This window comes from Megascapheus bottae, chromosome 22, assembly GCF_031878675.1.
Source record: "Megascapheus bottae isolate mThoBot1 chromosome 22, mThoBot2.hap1, whole genome shotgun sequence".
In the NCBI taxonomy this organism is placed as follows: Eukaryota; Metazoa; Chordata; class Mammalia; order Rodentia; family Geomyidae; genus Megascapheus; species Megascapheus bottae.
In genome coordinates, this window is record NC_143530.1 from 22,648,267 (window position 1) to 22,661,855 (window position 13,589).

Sequence of the window (13,589 nt, forward strand, 5' to 3'; positions counted from 1 at the left end):
GGCCAAGTTCCTGGCCCGTGGTGGCTTTTCTTTCAGTGTGGGAAACACAGAAACATCTAGATTGAGTATTTCAGATCAAGAACCAGGATATTTTATACATGAAAAGTCATTGTACAAGGGGAAAAAGGCATGGCATACTTCACAAATTGAAATTTATTATGAAGTGGTAAAAAATTCTTAAATGTCACGCAAAGGAGTTGTTTCGTTTTGAATGTAGTGGGGATGATAGGCCTGTTTCTTAAAATTTGTGAGCAAAAGGAAAAGCTAGAAGCTTGTTGGGTGTCACTATTAGCAGTGACTAATAATCTAAATAAAAACAAAACTGGTAGTGGTGCTGTGGCTCAAGGGGTAGGACAGTAGACTTGAGCTGAAGAATTCAGGGGCAGCATCCAGGCCCTGAGTTCAAGTCCTATGACCAACCAAAAAAAAAAAAAACAACCCAAAGAAACATAAGACTTGGTCACCAGGTTATAGAAGGGTCATTGTTTTCTACATGTTTACATTATATTCCAAACAGATCTCACATCTATATTTACTTCTACCCTCAGTTAATGCCTTTAGGGAAACTTTATGATTCCATATATCTCAGCCTCATGAGTGGTTAAGATTACCAGTGTGAGCAGTCAGCCAGCATGAAAGAGGTTTTTAATTATAGTATGAATTGGTGCATATGAATTAATTTGTATACTTGAAAATGACTATTTGGGTGGGGGGAGGTATTAGTATTTTAACATGCTGCATAGTCATATATTTCAGTCGGTGGGAAAGTGCTTGCTTTAATTGTCATATGCCTCTAGCTGTGTTTGATGTTTTTACTGAATTTATTGGCTGGTAGTTATAAATACACTTCTTGTCCTTTTGTGGCAGAAGGAAAGTATGGGCAATAGTATTTTTGCCTGCTTGTAATGGCTGATTAACCATATGCTTTTACTACCTGTTCCAATTATTTTTTGTTGTACTAATTATTTTTTAATTATTGTGACTTTTCCATAAGGTTTTAGAAATTGATCCAAAAGAAATGCTTTGGAAAGATGATTGAAATACATTTAATTTGAGTCTGGTGTTTTTCTTTTCATATCTTATAACTAAAAAACTTATAGCTCAAGATAACACTGCATTGAACAGTACAAGCTGTAAGAAGCGAGATGAAGAATATGAGGGCCCTTTTAGACCTGCCAAAATACAAAAAGAAGGAAGTGTTCTAGATATTCTGAAAAACCCGGGTAAGATAATTGCCTCTGGATATACAGAATATTGATTAAAATTTCACGATTTCCTTATAATGGTACTTGTATAATTTATTTTTCTTTTTTTGGCCGGTCCTGGGCTTGAATTCAGGACCTGAGCATTGTTCTTGGACTTTCTCAATGCTAGAGCTCTACCATTTGAGCCTCAGCCCCACTTCCGGCTTTTTTCTATGTATGTGGTACCGAGGAATCGGACCCTGGTTTTTGGGCATGCTAGGCAAGCACTCTGCCAATAGGCCAAACTCCCGGCCCACTTGTATAATTTTAAAAACCATGATTAAAAGTTGGTTTTTGAGTGTAGTGTGGTCAGCTATCCTCCTTTTATGGGAAATATGTTAGAAACCTTTGGAATTCGATAATTTTGTATTAGTGAAGGTATAAAAGGAGACAGATGAATTGCTTGATAGTAGACACAGGCCCAGTACAATAATATTTATGTTTTGCTAACCACATGAAGTAAAGATACAAATATGTAGCAATCAAATATGTAATGATCTGGGGATATATCTAATAATTTAAAAGTAATAGGAGTTCTCAATTAGGAATAAATTGTCATTTTGAAATCAAGATGTTCACGGTTTCTGTTGTGATGAATGATACAAGAATATAAAACTAATAGACAACCTAATAGCTCAGATTGTATTTAGATTTACTTACTAAGTATTTGTGTATAATGAGGTAGGGTTTAAAAAATACAGTTTCTACAGGAAGATTTACCAAGATAAATGTTTGGTCCAGCTTTCTTATTTTAAAATACGTGCTGCCTACTAGAGTCCAGTTATTTATAGACGATTTTATGTGCCAGAATTCTATAATGCCTGTACTAGAAATGTGTTTAGGGTCATACCTTGTTTTCATGATAATGCCCCTTTCAACTCTGAATAGGAAAGATTTCAGTGTCTTCATTTGAAAATGAATAGGAAAATGTGACAAAATGGAAGGAAAAGACATTCAATGGATTAATGATTATTGTTAAAATTTTGCCAGCTGGGTTAGCTGGATTATTTCTTAGTATCAGTAAGAAATGTAACAATTTTCAAATTTTTCTTCCTTTGTAATTTTCTTTTCCTTTGTTTTTTGTTGCTTTTTTTTTTTTTTTTTTGGATAGTCCTGAGCTTCATCTCAGGGCCTGAGCACTGACTGCCCTTGGACTTTGTCAAGGCTAGAACTCTACCACTTGAGCCAGTACCTCTTCTGACTTTTTTCTGTGTATGTTCTTTTCCTTTGTTTTTAAAGGCTGGAAAAGTATCATCAGTGGATGTGTTGATATCTTAGTTGGTCTCAAGTAATCACAGATTAGAGAGGCATTTTCTTTTCTTTTTAAAAAAAATTTTATTTGTGGGTCATGGGGCTTGAACTCTGGGCCTAGGGCATTGCCCTTAAGCTCTTCAGCTTAAGGCCCTACCCCTTGAGCCACAGCACCACTTCCGGTTTTCTAGTGGTTAATTAGCAGTAAGAATCTCAAGAGTTTAGTGCCCAGGCTGGCTTTGAATGGCGATACTCAGATGTCAGCCTCCTGAATAACTAGGATTACAGGCAGGAGCCACTGTACCCGACTAGAAAGGGATTTTCTTGAATGGATCGTTTTCATTGACTGCAGTTTTGATAGATTCCTCTGCCAAAACTGAGGCAACAGATTCCTCTTACCCTTTCCATGTAAATACCTTGATTGCTTAGATATACCTTCTACTTTATTTTTAAAAAAGAAGATTTGCTTAAAATGTGAAAAGTTCCTTGAAATTCAAAAGATTCTTAGGGCAGTTGTGTTGAGTTATTGTTTAGAACGTTATGAACAGCTGTATTTAAGTGGCATGAGTTTTTACTACATGAGAGTAGACTGGGTCTTACTTGTGTTTTGTATTTCTATTCCTTTCCAGAGAGCTTGCTACACCTCAGTTGGGGTTTGTCATCATACTTGCCACTGAACAACCCAATTTTAATAATAGATAATAATTTTAAGACCTGTACTTGGGATGCTAAGGCAGGAAAAAGGGAAAGGCAAGACTGGGCTGCATAGTGAGTCCTTGTCTCAAGCAAGGAAACAGACAGACAAAAAATCTTTTCCACTGTGTGGTGCTTTGGAGGGACATTATTACTGCTTAGTACATCTGAAGGCAGATACTATGATGATTGGACAGTGTCACCAATATGTTGAAGTCATTTGGCAAAACCAAGTGAACACTTGAAAAGGGTAGAAGACCGAGTACAAGACAATTTAGTTACAGTGATATAACTGAAGAAAATACATTTTGTAGGACTTTATGTCTGTTTATTACATTTACAGTAAATATGGCTGGGTGAAAACCAATTTGAATTGTAGTAACGTCATAATAAGGTCATGATAATTTTAGTAAAAATGTTGCAATTTTTTAGCCTTTGTATATTTTTTCTTTGAAACGCTATTTTCCCTCATTATAGGTTTCACATCACCAAAGGCTGATTCTCTTGCTGCTCAACCTACTACTACAAGCCCAGTAGTTTATACAAGACCAGCAATAAGTACATTTTCTTCTAGTGGAATTGGATTTGGAGAAAGTTTAAAAGCTGGATCCTCCTGGCAATGTGACACATGTCTTGTCCAGAACAAAGTAACAGACAATAAATGTATAGCTTGCCAAGCGGCAAAATTGCCACCGAGAGAAACTGCAAAACAGTCTGGAATTGGGACACCAAGCAAAAGTGGCAAAGCAGCTCCTACATCAGGGACAGGCTTTGGAGACAAATTTAAACCAGCAATGGGAACTTGGGACTGTGACACCTGTTTAGTACAAAACAAACCCGAAGCAGTGAAATGTGTTGCCTGTGAAACACCGAAGCCTGGAACTGGTGTGAAGCGAGTCCTTACATTGACAGTGGTTTCAGAAAGTACTGAAACGACTGCTTCGACTTCCAGCTGTGCTGTGACCACTGGTAGTTTAGGATTCGGAGATAAATTCAAAAGGCCTGTGGGATCTTGGGAGTGCCCAGTATGCTGTGTTTCTAATAATGCAGAAGACAACAAATGTGTGTCTTGTATGTCTGACAAACCTGGTAAGTTTATTCATCTATGGAATAATTTTGCTTATTACAGTAGAGGGACATTTTAATTTATTGTGTGAATCAACTAAGAGCTAGTCCCCAATATTTCAAATGGTTCAGAATGAGTATTTCTTTGTGCATCTTAAAAATCTAAAAAGACCTAGTTGGGGCAAGATACTTGCGTGCACTTGGAATAGGTGCTATCTAGTATGCAAATCTCCTTTTTCTTTGTGAGTTTATTAGAAACATTTTTGCTGTTTTGATATTTTCAAGGATGATAGGTAGAGATACTGGAGACTTTCAGAGTGGGGCAGATCTGTATAAAGATCTGGAAAATTTTTTTTTTTTTGTGGATCATGGGGGAGATAAGAGTCTCAGGTCCTTTTGTGCTTCGGCTGGCTTTGTACCTTGATCCTCAGATTTCAGCCTCCTGAGTAGCTACTGCACGTGGCCTGTAAACATTTTTATTTAGAGTGAACTTATTTTTTTGTTTTGTTGTCTATGTAGAAATGCAAGTGGTTATTACAGGAATTCTTTCATTAAGGGATAAACAGCAATGGTTTGTGAAAAGGCTCCAGCTGAATACAAATTTCATTTGTATCTGAGATAATACATTACTAAAATGTTCATGAAAAAAATTTTAGCTAGAAGACTCATGTTTAAAGGTTTTTAATGTGATTTTTGTAATATCGTATAGTTATATGGCACTGATATGTTAATATGGATAATAAAAAGACATATCTTGTGAATTATATTTCTATTTTTAATGATTTTTGGGTTCAGTTTCTGTAATGTGAAACTTTTAGGATAATAGATTTGAAGGCATTAATTTGGAGCTAAGGAAGCTGTAAGAATAATATAAGCAGTAGGTACTGGTGATGTGCATTAATGCAATGAAATAAAGAAAGGGATTATGGAATGATGTAAAGTTGAGGATATAATAGTTTACCTGGATTTTGGACCCTTCTGAGTGTTGGAAGTGCAGATTTGGGAGTTATAAGTCATGATTATATATATTACACACATATATAGCATATATGTAATATATATGTAGTCACAAGTAGCAGTGATGAGTTATTAGAGAGTGGCAGGATTGGTATAAAGAAAAAAAACAAAACATATTAATAGCCTCTAGGAAGATAGATTTCAAAGGAATAAGACTGGAGACTTCTAAGGAAGCTAGTATTCAAGCAAGAGATGAGAGGGACTTGGATGAGAATGACAGAAAATCAGAAAAATACTGAAATAAATTTGAGAAATAAACTAAGTAGGTGATAGATCTAACCACCAGCTAACACTAGCTTAAGAGAAGTGTGGATCAGAAGTATAGATTAAGAAACGTACAACCATCAGTGTAAGATCAGAGCTTTTCAGAAGGACAGTGAACCAAAAATGGGACCCTAGCTATCACTTATGTTGGCAAGAGAACATATTTATAAAATTTAGATAACTGGAAGAAGTCACAATAGGTGGAAACTTGAGAGAAACTGGTACTAGTATGATTGGCTCTAGTCTCAACTGTTTTCTGCATTGTGGTTTGGTTTATCAACTCCAAGAATCCTCATGATTGTTTTTTCTTTTGTCACGAATAAGCTTTGCCTATTCATGTGTCTCTTTAATATTTTTTAAAATTGATATTATAAAGGTGATGTATAGGGGGGTTATAGTTACTTGAGTCAGGTAAAGAATACATAAAAAAATTACTGTTTTTATAAAGGTGATGTACAGAGGGGGGACAGTTTCTCATGCTTCGTAGTCATTTTTTCTTGCACATTTGTTTCAGATCATTTATCACTTGGTAATGGTACTACCATGCATTTGTTTTATTTTCTCCCTTTGAGACCTCTCTAGCACCTTAGAAGTTAAGTACCATTTTATTTATCTTTATGTCCCCAGAACCAATCTATATTATGGTGCTTCATAAATGTCTTAAATATCATATAATAACCAGAGTGTTGTGAACATAGTGCATTGAATTACAGAGTGAATGATGGGATACTTTCTATGAAATGAATGTGTATATTAGTAGCTTTAGCTTGTAAAGCTATATTTTGTGTTACAATATTGTCTGCAGTTTACATATGTCTTAGAATGCTGTGCTGTTTGTAGAAACTTGACATTCTTAAAAGATAAATTGCCCTGTCTTTAGTTTGTTAGCATGTGGTATTTTGGGCTTGTTCTTTTCAACTGGAGCCATTTGATCAAGATTAAGACCCAGGTCACTATTAAGCCAAGTTAGGGCAAATTGTTCATCCATAAGTTAAAAGAACTCTCAGAAGTCTGTCCTATGTTGACAATGAAAGTTCATATTTCTGGCATATTCTGTCTTAATAGGAAAGGAAAAGTGAATATACTTAGTTGTGGTATCATGATGATGATGATGTAATGTAAATTAAAATTTCATGAGTATTCCCTATTATTTCTTAGGAAGTTCCATACCTGTTTCAAGTAGCCCCGCTGTGCCTGTCTCTCTGTCTTCTGGAGGCTCTCTAGGATTGAACAAGTTCAAAAAGCCTGAGGGCAGCTGGGACTGTGATGTCTGCCTAGTGCAGAATAAATCAGACTCCATTAAATGTGTAGCATGTGAAAGTGCAAAGCCAGGCATGAAATCTGAGGTTAAAGGTAAGATTTAAGGCAAACTATTTTGCTTATTGCTTTGTTTTTTAAGTTAAATTCATTCATTGGAGAATTTATACAACATGGGATATTGTCCTTAGATGTTTCAGCAGACATTTGTTTCTGAAGTTAGTTGTTAGTTGCATGTTAGTGGTGAGATAATGAGTTACCCCCCCCCTTTTTTTTTAATACTTATTTTTTGGGGTTGTGGAGTTTTTAACTCTGTTCCTAAGCTCTTCAACTCAACTCTAGCCACACTTGAGCCAAAGCGTTGCTTCCAGTTTTTTGGTGGTTAATTGGAGGGAGATAAAGAGTCTCACAATTTTGTGCCTGGGCTGGCTTCTCAGATTCCTGTGTAGCTAGGATTGTAGGCATGAGCCACCAACGTGGCCTGGCTACGAGATACCTTTTTTGGGGGGGGGGGCACCTGGGTGTAGGATCCTGTGTTATAGAGTCTCAGACAATAAGTGATTTCTAAAATTTTTTTGAGCCAGTCCTAGAGTTTGAACTCAGGGTCCGGGTCCTTTCCCTGAGCAGTTTTTGCTTAAGGATAGCAATTTTAGAACATCTAAACAGCTCTACTTGTGACTTTTTCGGTAGTTAATTGAAAGATAAGTATCATGGGCTTTCTTCCTTGGGCAGGGTCCCAATTGCGATCCTCAGTTCTCACCCTCCCGAGTAGATTTGCCTTTGATCTTAGGTAGGTGTGTGTGAATTAGTCAGTACTAGGGGGATTTAAAGCATAGTACTCACAGGCAGATATTCTACTAGTGGAGCTGTTTCAAGCCTCTAGATGAAGTTCTTGACTGTTACTTGATTAAAAACTCACATGCCTAGAACCTTATAAGGCATCTAATCTTGAACTTTGGTTTCCCATAGTATCTCAGAAAAAGAAATTTTGTAATTATTTTGCATATAAGTCTAAAGGAAGAACTTCATATTGTAATTAATGGTAAACTGTTTGAAAACTGAATTTCATAATTTTTTATCTGCATATAAATTATTTTACTTATACGTTTCAGTCAAAATTTTGACAATCCTATGCAACAGAAGAGCTCTGATCTGTAGCACTGTTCAAGAGAGAAAAGATGTAGTTTTCTAAGGTTTTAGTCTGTATAAACCATCATGCCCACACAATGTATTTGTCTATATTTGATTGAAATAAAAAGTTCACAAAATAATAGCCTTTGGTATGTATGAAATACCTAATATACCTTGAATTTCATTTTAAAAGAGAAATAATGGTTGCAGTGGATTAAGTTAACGCGATGATTAATGGGATACAATAGTTTCCCATGTGATATAATAGTTTGAAAACCCACTATATGTGGAAAATGGCTTTTCCCCGTCTAGTTCAGCTTGTTCTTGTTGCTTTATAGTGCTTTTCCCATATTCTCTACCTGTAACACATAGACATAGCTTACTTTAAATCTGCCTGTGGAGCCCTTTCAGGGAAGTTTGAAAACTAGTGTCATTCTTGTCTTTTCCAACTTTTTTTCCTGTCAGCCATTGGGCTTGAACTCAGGGCCTTGGTGCTGTCCTTGGACACTTTTTGTTCAAGACTAGTGAGTGCTCTGCCACTGAGCCACAGCACGATTACCAGCTTTTTTATGTATGTGGTACCCAAGGCTTTGTGCCTCCAGGAGAGCACTCTACCACTAGGCTATGCTCCCGGCCTTTCCTTAGACACTTTGCTTAAGGATAGTGCTCTGCCACTTGAGCCACAGCATCACTTCCGGCTTTTTCTATGTATATAGTACAGAGAACTCAGGGCTTCATGCATGCTAGGAAAGCACTCTACCACTAGGCCACGCTCCTGTCCCTGTTTTTTGTTTTTTTGTTTTTCTTTTTTTAAACCTTTCCTGATCTGGTAGATGAAGGAAGATAGTCACCTCATAGTTGTGAGGAGTAAGTGTATTTGGTTATTACTTCTCAAGGAGGTTTTTTCAAAGCTGTTCATATGTTACTTTGGCTTTCAAGCTTTATATTTGTAAATGAGAATAAACACACTAACATTGTTTCTTTTATATTTTTGAAGGCTTTGGTAGTACATCGTCTCCATCTTTGAACCCAGCGGCTTCATCCTTTAAATTTGGTATATCATCTTCTGGGCCTTCTGAGACCTTAGCAAGCACTGGAAATTTTAAATTTGGAGAACAGGGAACATTTAAAATAAGTGTTACATCTGACTCTGGGTCTATTAATTCCATGAATGAAAGCTTTAAATTTTCTAAACCAACTGGAGGTTTTAAATTTGGAATTTCATCTGACTCTAAACCTGAAGAAGTTAAGAAAGACAGTCAGAATGATAACAATTTTAAGTTTGGATTTTGTCCTGGTCTAAGTAATCCAGTTTCCTCAGCTCCATTTCAGTTTGGAGTGTCTAGTCTTGGGCATCAAGAAAAGAAAGAGGAATTGCCTAAATCCTCATCTTCAGGCTTTAGCTTTGGCACCAGCGTTAGTAACCCCACCCCTGCTGCTGCGGACACTGTAGTGACCTCTGAGAGCAAGAGCACCTTCAGCTTCGGAACCATAGAAACCAAGAGTGTCACAGTGTCTCCTTTCACATGTAAAACAGAAGCAAAAAAAGAAGAGACACCTGCTACCAAGGGAGGATTCACTTTTGGCAATGTGGAATCTCCCTCTCTTCCATCTGCATCAGTGTTTGCTTTGGGAAGGACAGAAGAGAAGCAGCAAGAGCCTGTTACTTCTACTTCTTTAGTGTTTGGGAAGAAAGCAGACAATCCGGAACCAAAGTGTCAACAAGTATTTTCCTTTGGGAATTCAGAACAAACCAAAGATGAGAGTTCTTCAAAATCAACCTTTAGTTTCAGTATGGCAAAACTACCTGAGAAGGAATCAGAACAGCCAGTGAAGTCTACTTTTGCCTTTGGAGCTCAAACCAGTACTACAGTTGGTAGGTCTCCTCCCCCACCCCTCCATCCCCTACTCCTGGCCTCCTTTTATAGGGTGTCTTTGATGCCTTGACAACTGCATTAACTCCAAGGATGGTTTATGTAGCTGGGAGTGCCAGCTGTGAAATTCTTGAGGAACTTAGCTGAGGCTTTTTTGAGTCATAATTGGTCAAAACCATATTTGTGCTAAAGTTGTGCACAAGTACAATTTCGAAAAATACAGCCCTTAGTAAGTTCCCACACATTTGATATCGATAGTTGTCTTTCTCTTTTCTGTTTGGGCTTTTTTGTTTTTTTGTTTGTTTGGGCCAGTTTTGGGGCTTAGTCCCAGAGCTTCTTTGCTCAAGGCTGGCGCTCTAACACTTGTTACAGTGCCACTCCTGTCTTTTTCTGTGGTGCTGAGGAAATGAACTTAGGGCTTCGTGCAGGCACTCTACACTAAGCCACACGGACAGTCTTCTATCTGGGCTTCTTATAGTTAGAATTGCTGTACACTACCCAGGGATTTTTGATCTCAGAAAACACTGTTTTTCTAGGATTTTCATGTAAAGGCCTTCATTTATAAGTAATTTCAGATCACAGGTCATCAACCATTTAAACAATGAGACAACAAACAAAATTAAACCCTGAGAAAACAGATTATTTTTGAAAACTAAAATCCTGAAGAAAAAATTAAAATACCATTTAAAAAAGTTAAAGCATGGTTCTTGAACTATTCTGGGGTTGGGAGTTTGGCCTAATGGTAGAGTGCTAGCCTAGCATACACGAAGACCCAGGTTTGATTCCTTGGTACCACATACATAGAAAAAGCTGGAAATGGTGCTGTCTCAAGTAGTAGAGCTCTATCCTTCAGAAAGCCCAAGGACAGCATTCAAGCCCTGGGACTGGCAAAAAAACAGAAAAAAAGTAAAACTATTCTGTGGACTGAGTAGCAGGAATAATATAGCTGATAGAAAGACTGAAACAATTCAAAAACAAGGGATGGGAGGATATTCCAAAGTTAAAATTGGGGATTTACAGGGGTGGGGGTGGCGGGGCGGGGTGCTCTTTTTCAGATTAGCATCTGATTTTATTAATTTTTTTTTGTGTGCTAGTCCTGTAACTTTAACTCAGTGCCTAAGGGCTTTTTTTCTAGTGCTCTGCCATTGAGCCTGGCTCTGCTTCTGGGTTTTTGCTGGTTTGGGGGCTGATAGTTTCTTAGGCTAGGCACTCCTGCCCACACTGGCTTATGACTGTCATCCCTAGCCTCTGAAATAGAAGATTGATTGTAAATGTGAGCTACCTTTGCCCAACAGCATCAGATTTCTTAATTTGACAATATCAAATATTAAAAACTAAATGTTTCAAAGTTAAAATTTATACAAAAAGGAGTTTACAAGATTGAGGAGGAAGTCAGACTCAAGAAGTTACAGGAGCATAACAATATAGTTATTTGAGTGTAATTATATTCAGTATAGTTTTAACTTAGTTGTAGTTAAAACAACCTGATGACTGATTTTTATAGTATGGAGGATTGAACAGGTAACAAGTATGTATAATAGTGTGTCAGAGATGACAGTAGGTTCTTGCCAAGAGAAAATTGTCTACCTATAGAGTTAAATTTAAGAGCTTGCTACATATGACAGCATAAGTTTGTAAAGCCAATACATAAAAAAGGAAACAAGCTTGACCTGAATTGGTGATCTAAACACACAGCATCAAGTGAGATATGGATTTGAGGCATAGTAATTTTAAGGCTTTTCTATAAAATGCAGAAAATCTCTAAGCCAGAAAAGATGATTTTTGGTTGGGGGCCGGGTCAGTCATGGGGCTTGAATTCTAGGCCTGGGCATTGTCTTTGAACTCAAAGCTATTACTGTGTCACTTGAGCCACAGCATCACTTCTAGTTTTTGGGCGATTAAGACTTTTGTGTCCTGGCTGGATTTGAAACGCAGTCCTCAGATCTCAGCCTTCTGAGTTGCTAGGATTTGTGAGCCACCAGTGCCCAGCAGATGAATGTTTTGATTACATGAATCTACTAATGTTCATTTGATGAGTTAATCTATGTAAGAATTTACTTTTGCAGAAAAAAATGTTTCTGCTATGATTTGTTCATGGGTTTAATGATTTAAGAATTTGTTTCTTTTCTGTCTTACAGATCAAGGTGCAGCAAAACCAGTTTTTAACTTCTTGAACAACAGTTCCTCTAGTTCAAGTACCCCAACTACTTCAGTGGGTGGTGGCATATTTGGTAGTACCACTTCTTCCTCCAACCCACCTGTGGCTACCTTTGTGTTTGGACAGGCCAGCAATCCCGTGAGCAGCTCTGCCTTTGGTAACTCTGCTGAGTACAGTACATCTCAGTCATTGCTATTTTCTCAGGATAGCAAACCAGCTACTACATCCAGCACAGGTTCAACGGTCAACCCATTTGTCTTTGGACCAGGAGCCAGCAGTAGTAACACTGCAACCTCTGGGTTCAGCTTTGGAGCCACAACCACATCTAGCGCTGCAGGTACTTAGAAAAGAATGTAATGTATATTAGTAGTGTTCTTAGCAAATTAGCAGATTATCACCTAAAGTAGTTTGAGTGCCTTCATATCGTCTATATCTATAATGTTTTAATTATTTAACTGTGTAGAACAATAAAGTTTGTTGAAATTGAATATATCTATTCAGGAATTATCTTACTAGTCGTGGTATGATAATTTCTCCAAGGGTTTTGGAAATTCCAGGTTGTGAGTAAGCAAGCACTGGTGGTTGTCTTGGTAGATACCAGCTGTAGTGTTCATAAGGTGATCAACTAAAGCACACATTAAATTTCTGGGGGTCTTCTGAGACACACTGTTGATCACAAAGTTGGAGAGTTTTTGTTTATATGGACTCTGTATGTTTTACTAAATAATGGTAGAGTTATATTTTAATTATTCAAAACTTGATTAAAGTAAGAAGCTTGAAATTTGCTTTTGGGCTAACAGATTGCTTGTGGATTTTCTCACTGTAAACATGCTAATTCAACTATGTTTGGGGGTGCTTCTAAACATGCTAATTCAACTATTTTTGGGGGTGCTTCCAGGATCCTCCTTTGTGTTTGGCACTGCACCTTCAGCACCATCTGCCAGTCCAGCATTTGGTGCTAACCAGACCCCCACATTTGGACAAACTCAAGGTGCCAGCCAGCCTAATCCTCCAAGCTTTGGATCTATATCATCTTCAACAGCATTGTTTCCTGCTGGTTCTCAGCCTGTACCACCTACTTTTGGAACAGTATCAAGCAGTAGCCAGCCTCCTGTGTTTGGACAACAGCCTAGCCAGTCTGCATTTGGCTCAGGTTCAGCTCCTAATTCCAGTAAGTTCATAGACTAATGTAAATTGTATTTATTTAGATTCTGTGTCTTAAATTTTATTTCAAAATCATGTCAGTTTTTAAAATTATCTCTATACTTGACAGAGATATATGTGAATTTATTTTGTTGAATCATGGTCTCCGTGTACAATTACAACATTTTGAAGGCATCCATTTTTTTTTTTAAGTATTTATTGCTTTTGTTTTTAGTGCCAGTTGTGAGGCCTGGATGCTGTTCTTGAACTTTTTTAGTCAAGGCTATTGCTCTACCACTTGAGCCACAGCTTTGCTTATGGCTTTTTTTTTTTTTTCGGTAGTTTATTGGAAATAAAGCTTCTGCTTGGGCTGGCTGAACCTCAGTCATCAAATTTGAGTCTAGTAAATAGATTAGATTATAGGTACAGACCACCAGCACCTGGCTTTTAGCTTATTGAAGAAAACTTCCTAGATACCATGTGTTTATCACT

The 13,589-nt window shown here is 37.3% G+C and overlaps 1 protein-coding gene across 8 annotated transcripts in view; it reads left to right on the plus strand.

Annotated features, from left to right (window-relative positions):
- Nup153 (nucleoporin 153) overlaps window positions 1–13,589 on the plus strand; it is a 64,132-nt gene that overhangs the window by 46,461 nt on the left and 4,082 nt on the right. For all 8 annotated transcript variants that reach the window (XM_090356339.1, XM_090356344.1, XM_090356338.1 and 5 more), the window contains 6 exons: window positions 1,101–1,223; window positions 3,666–4,277; window positions 6,693–6,887; window positions 8,920–9,798; window positions 11,935–12,291; window positions 12,853–13,125. In XM_090356339.1, coding sequence (XP_090212465.1) covers window positions 1,101–1,223; window positions 3,666–4,277; window positions 6,693–6,887; window positions 8,920–9,798; window positions 11,935–12,291; window positions 12,853–13,125 — 2,439 coding nt within the window. The remainder of the gene's footprint in view (window positions 1–1,100; window positions 1,224–3,665; window positions 4,278–6,692; window positions 6,888–8,919; window positions 9,799–11,934; window positions 12,292–12,852; window positions 13,126–13,589) is intronic.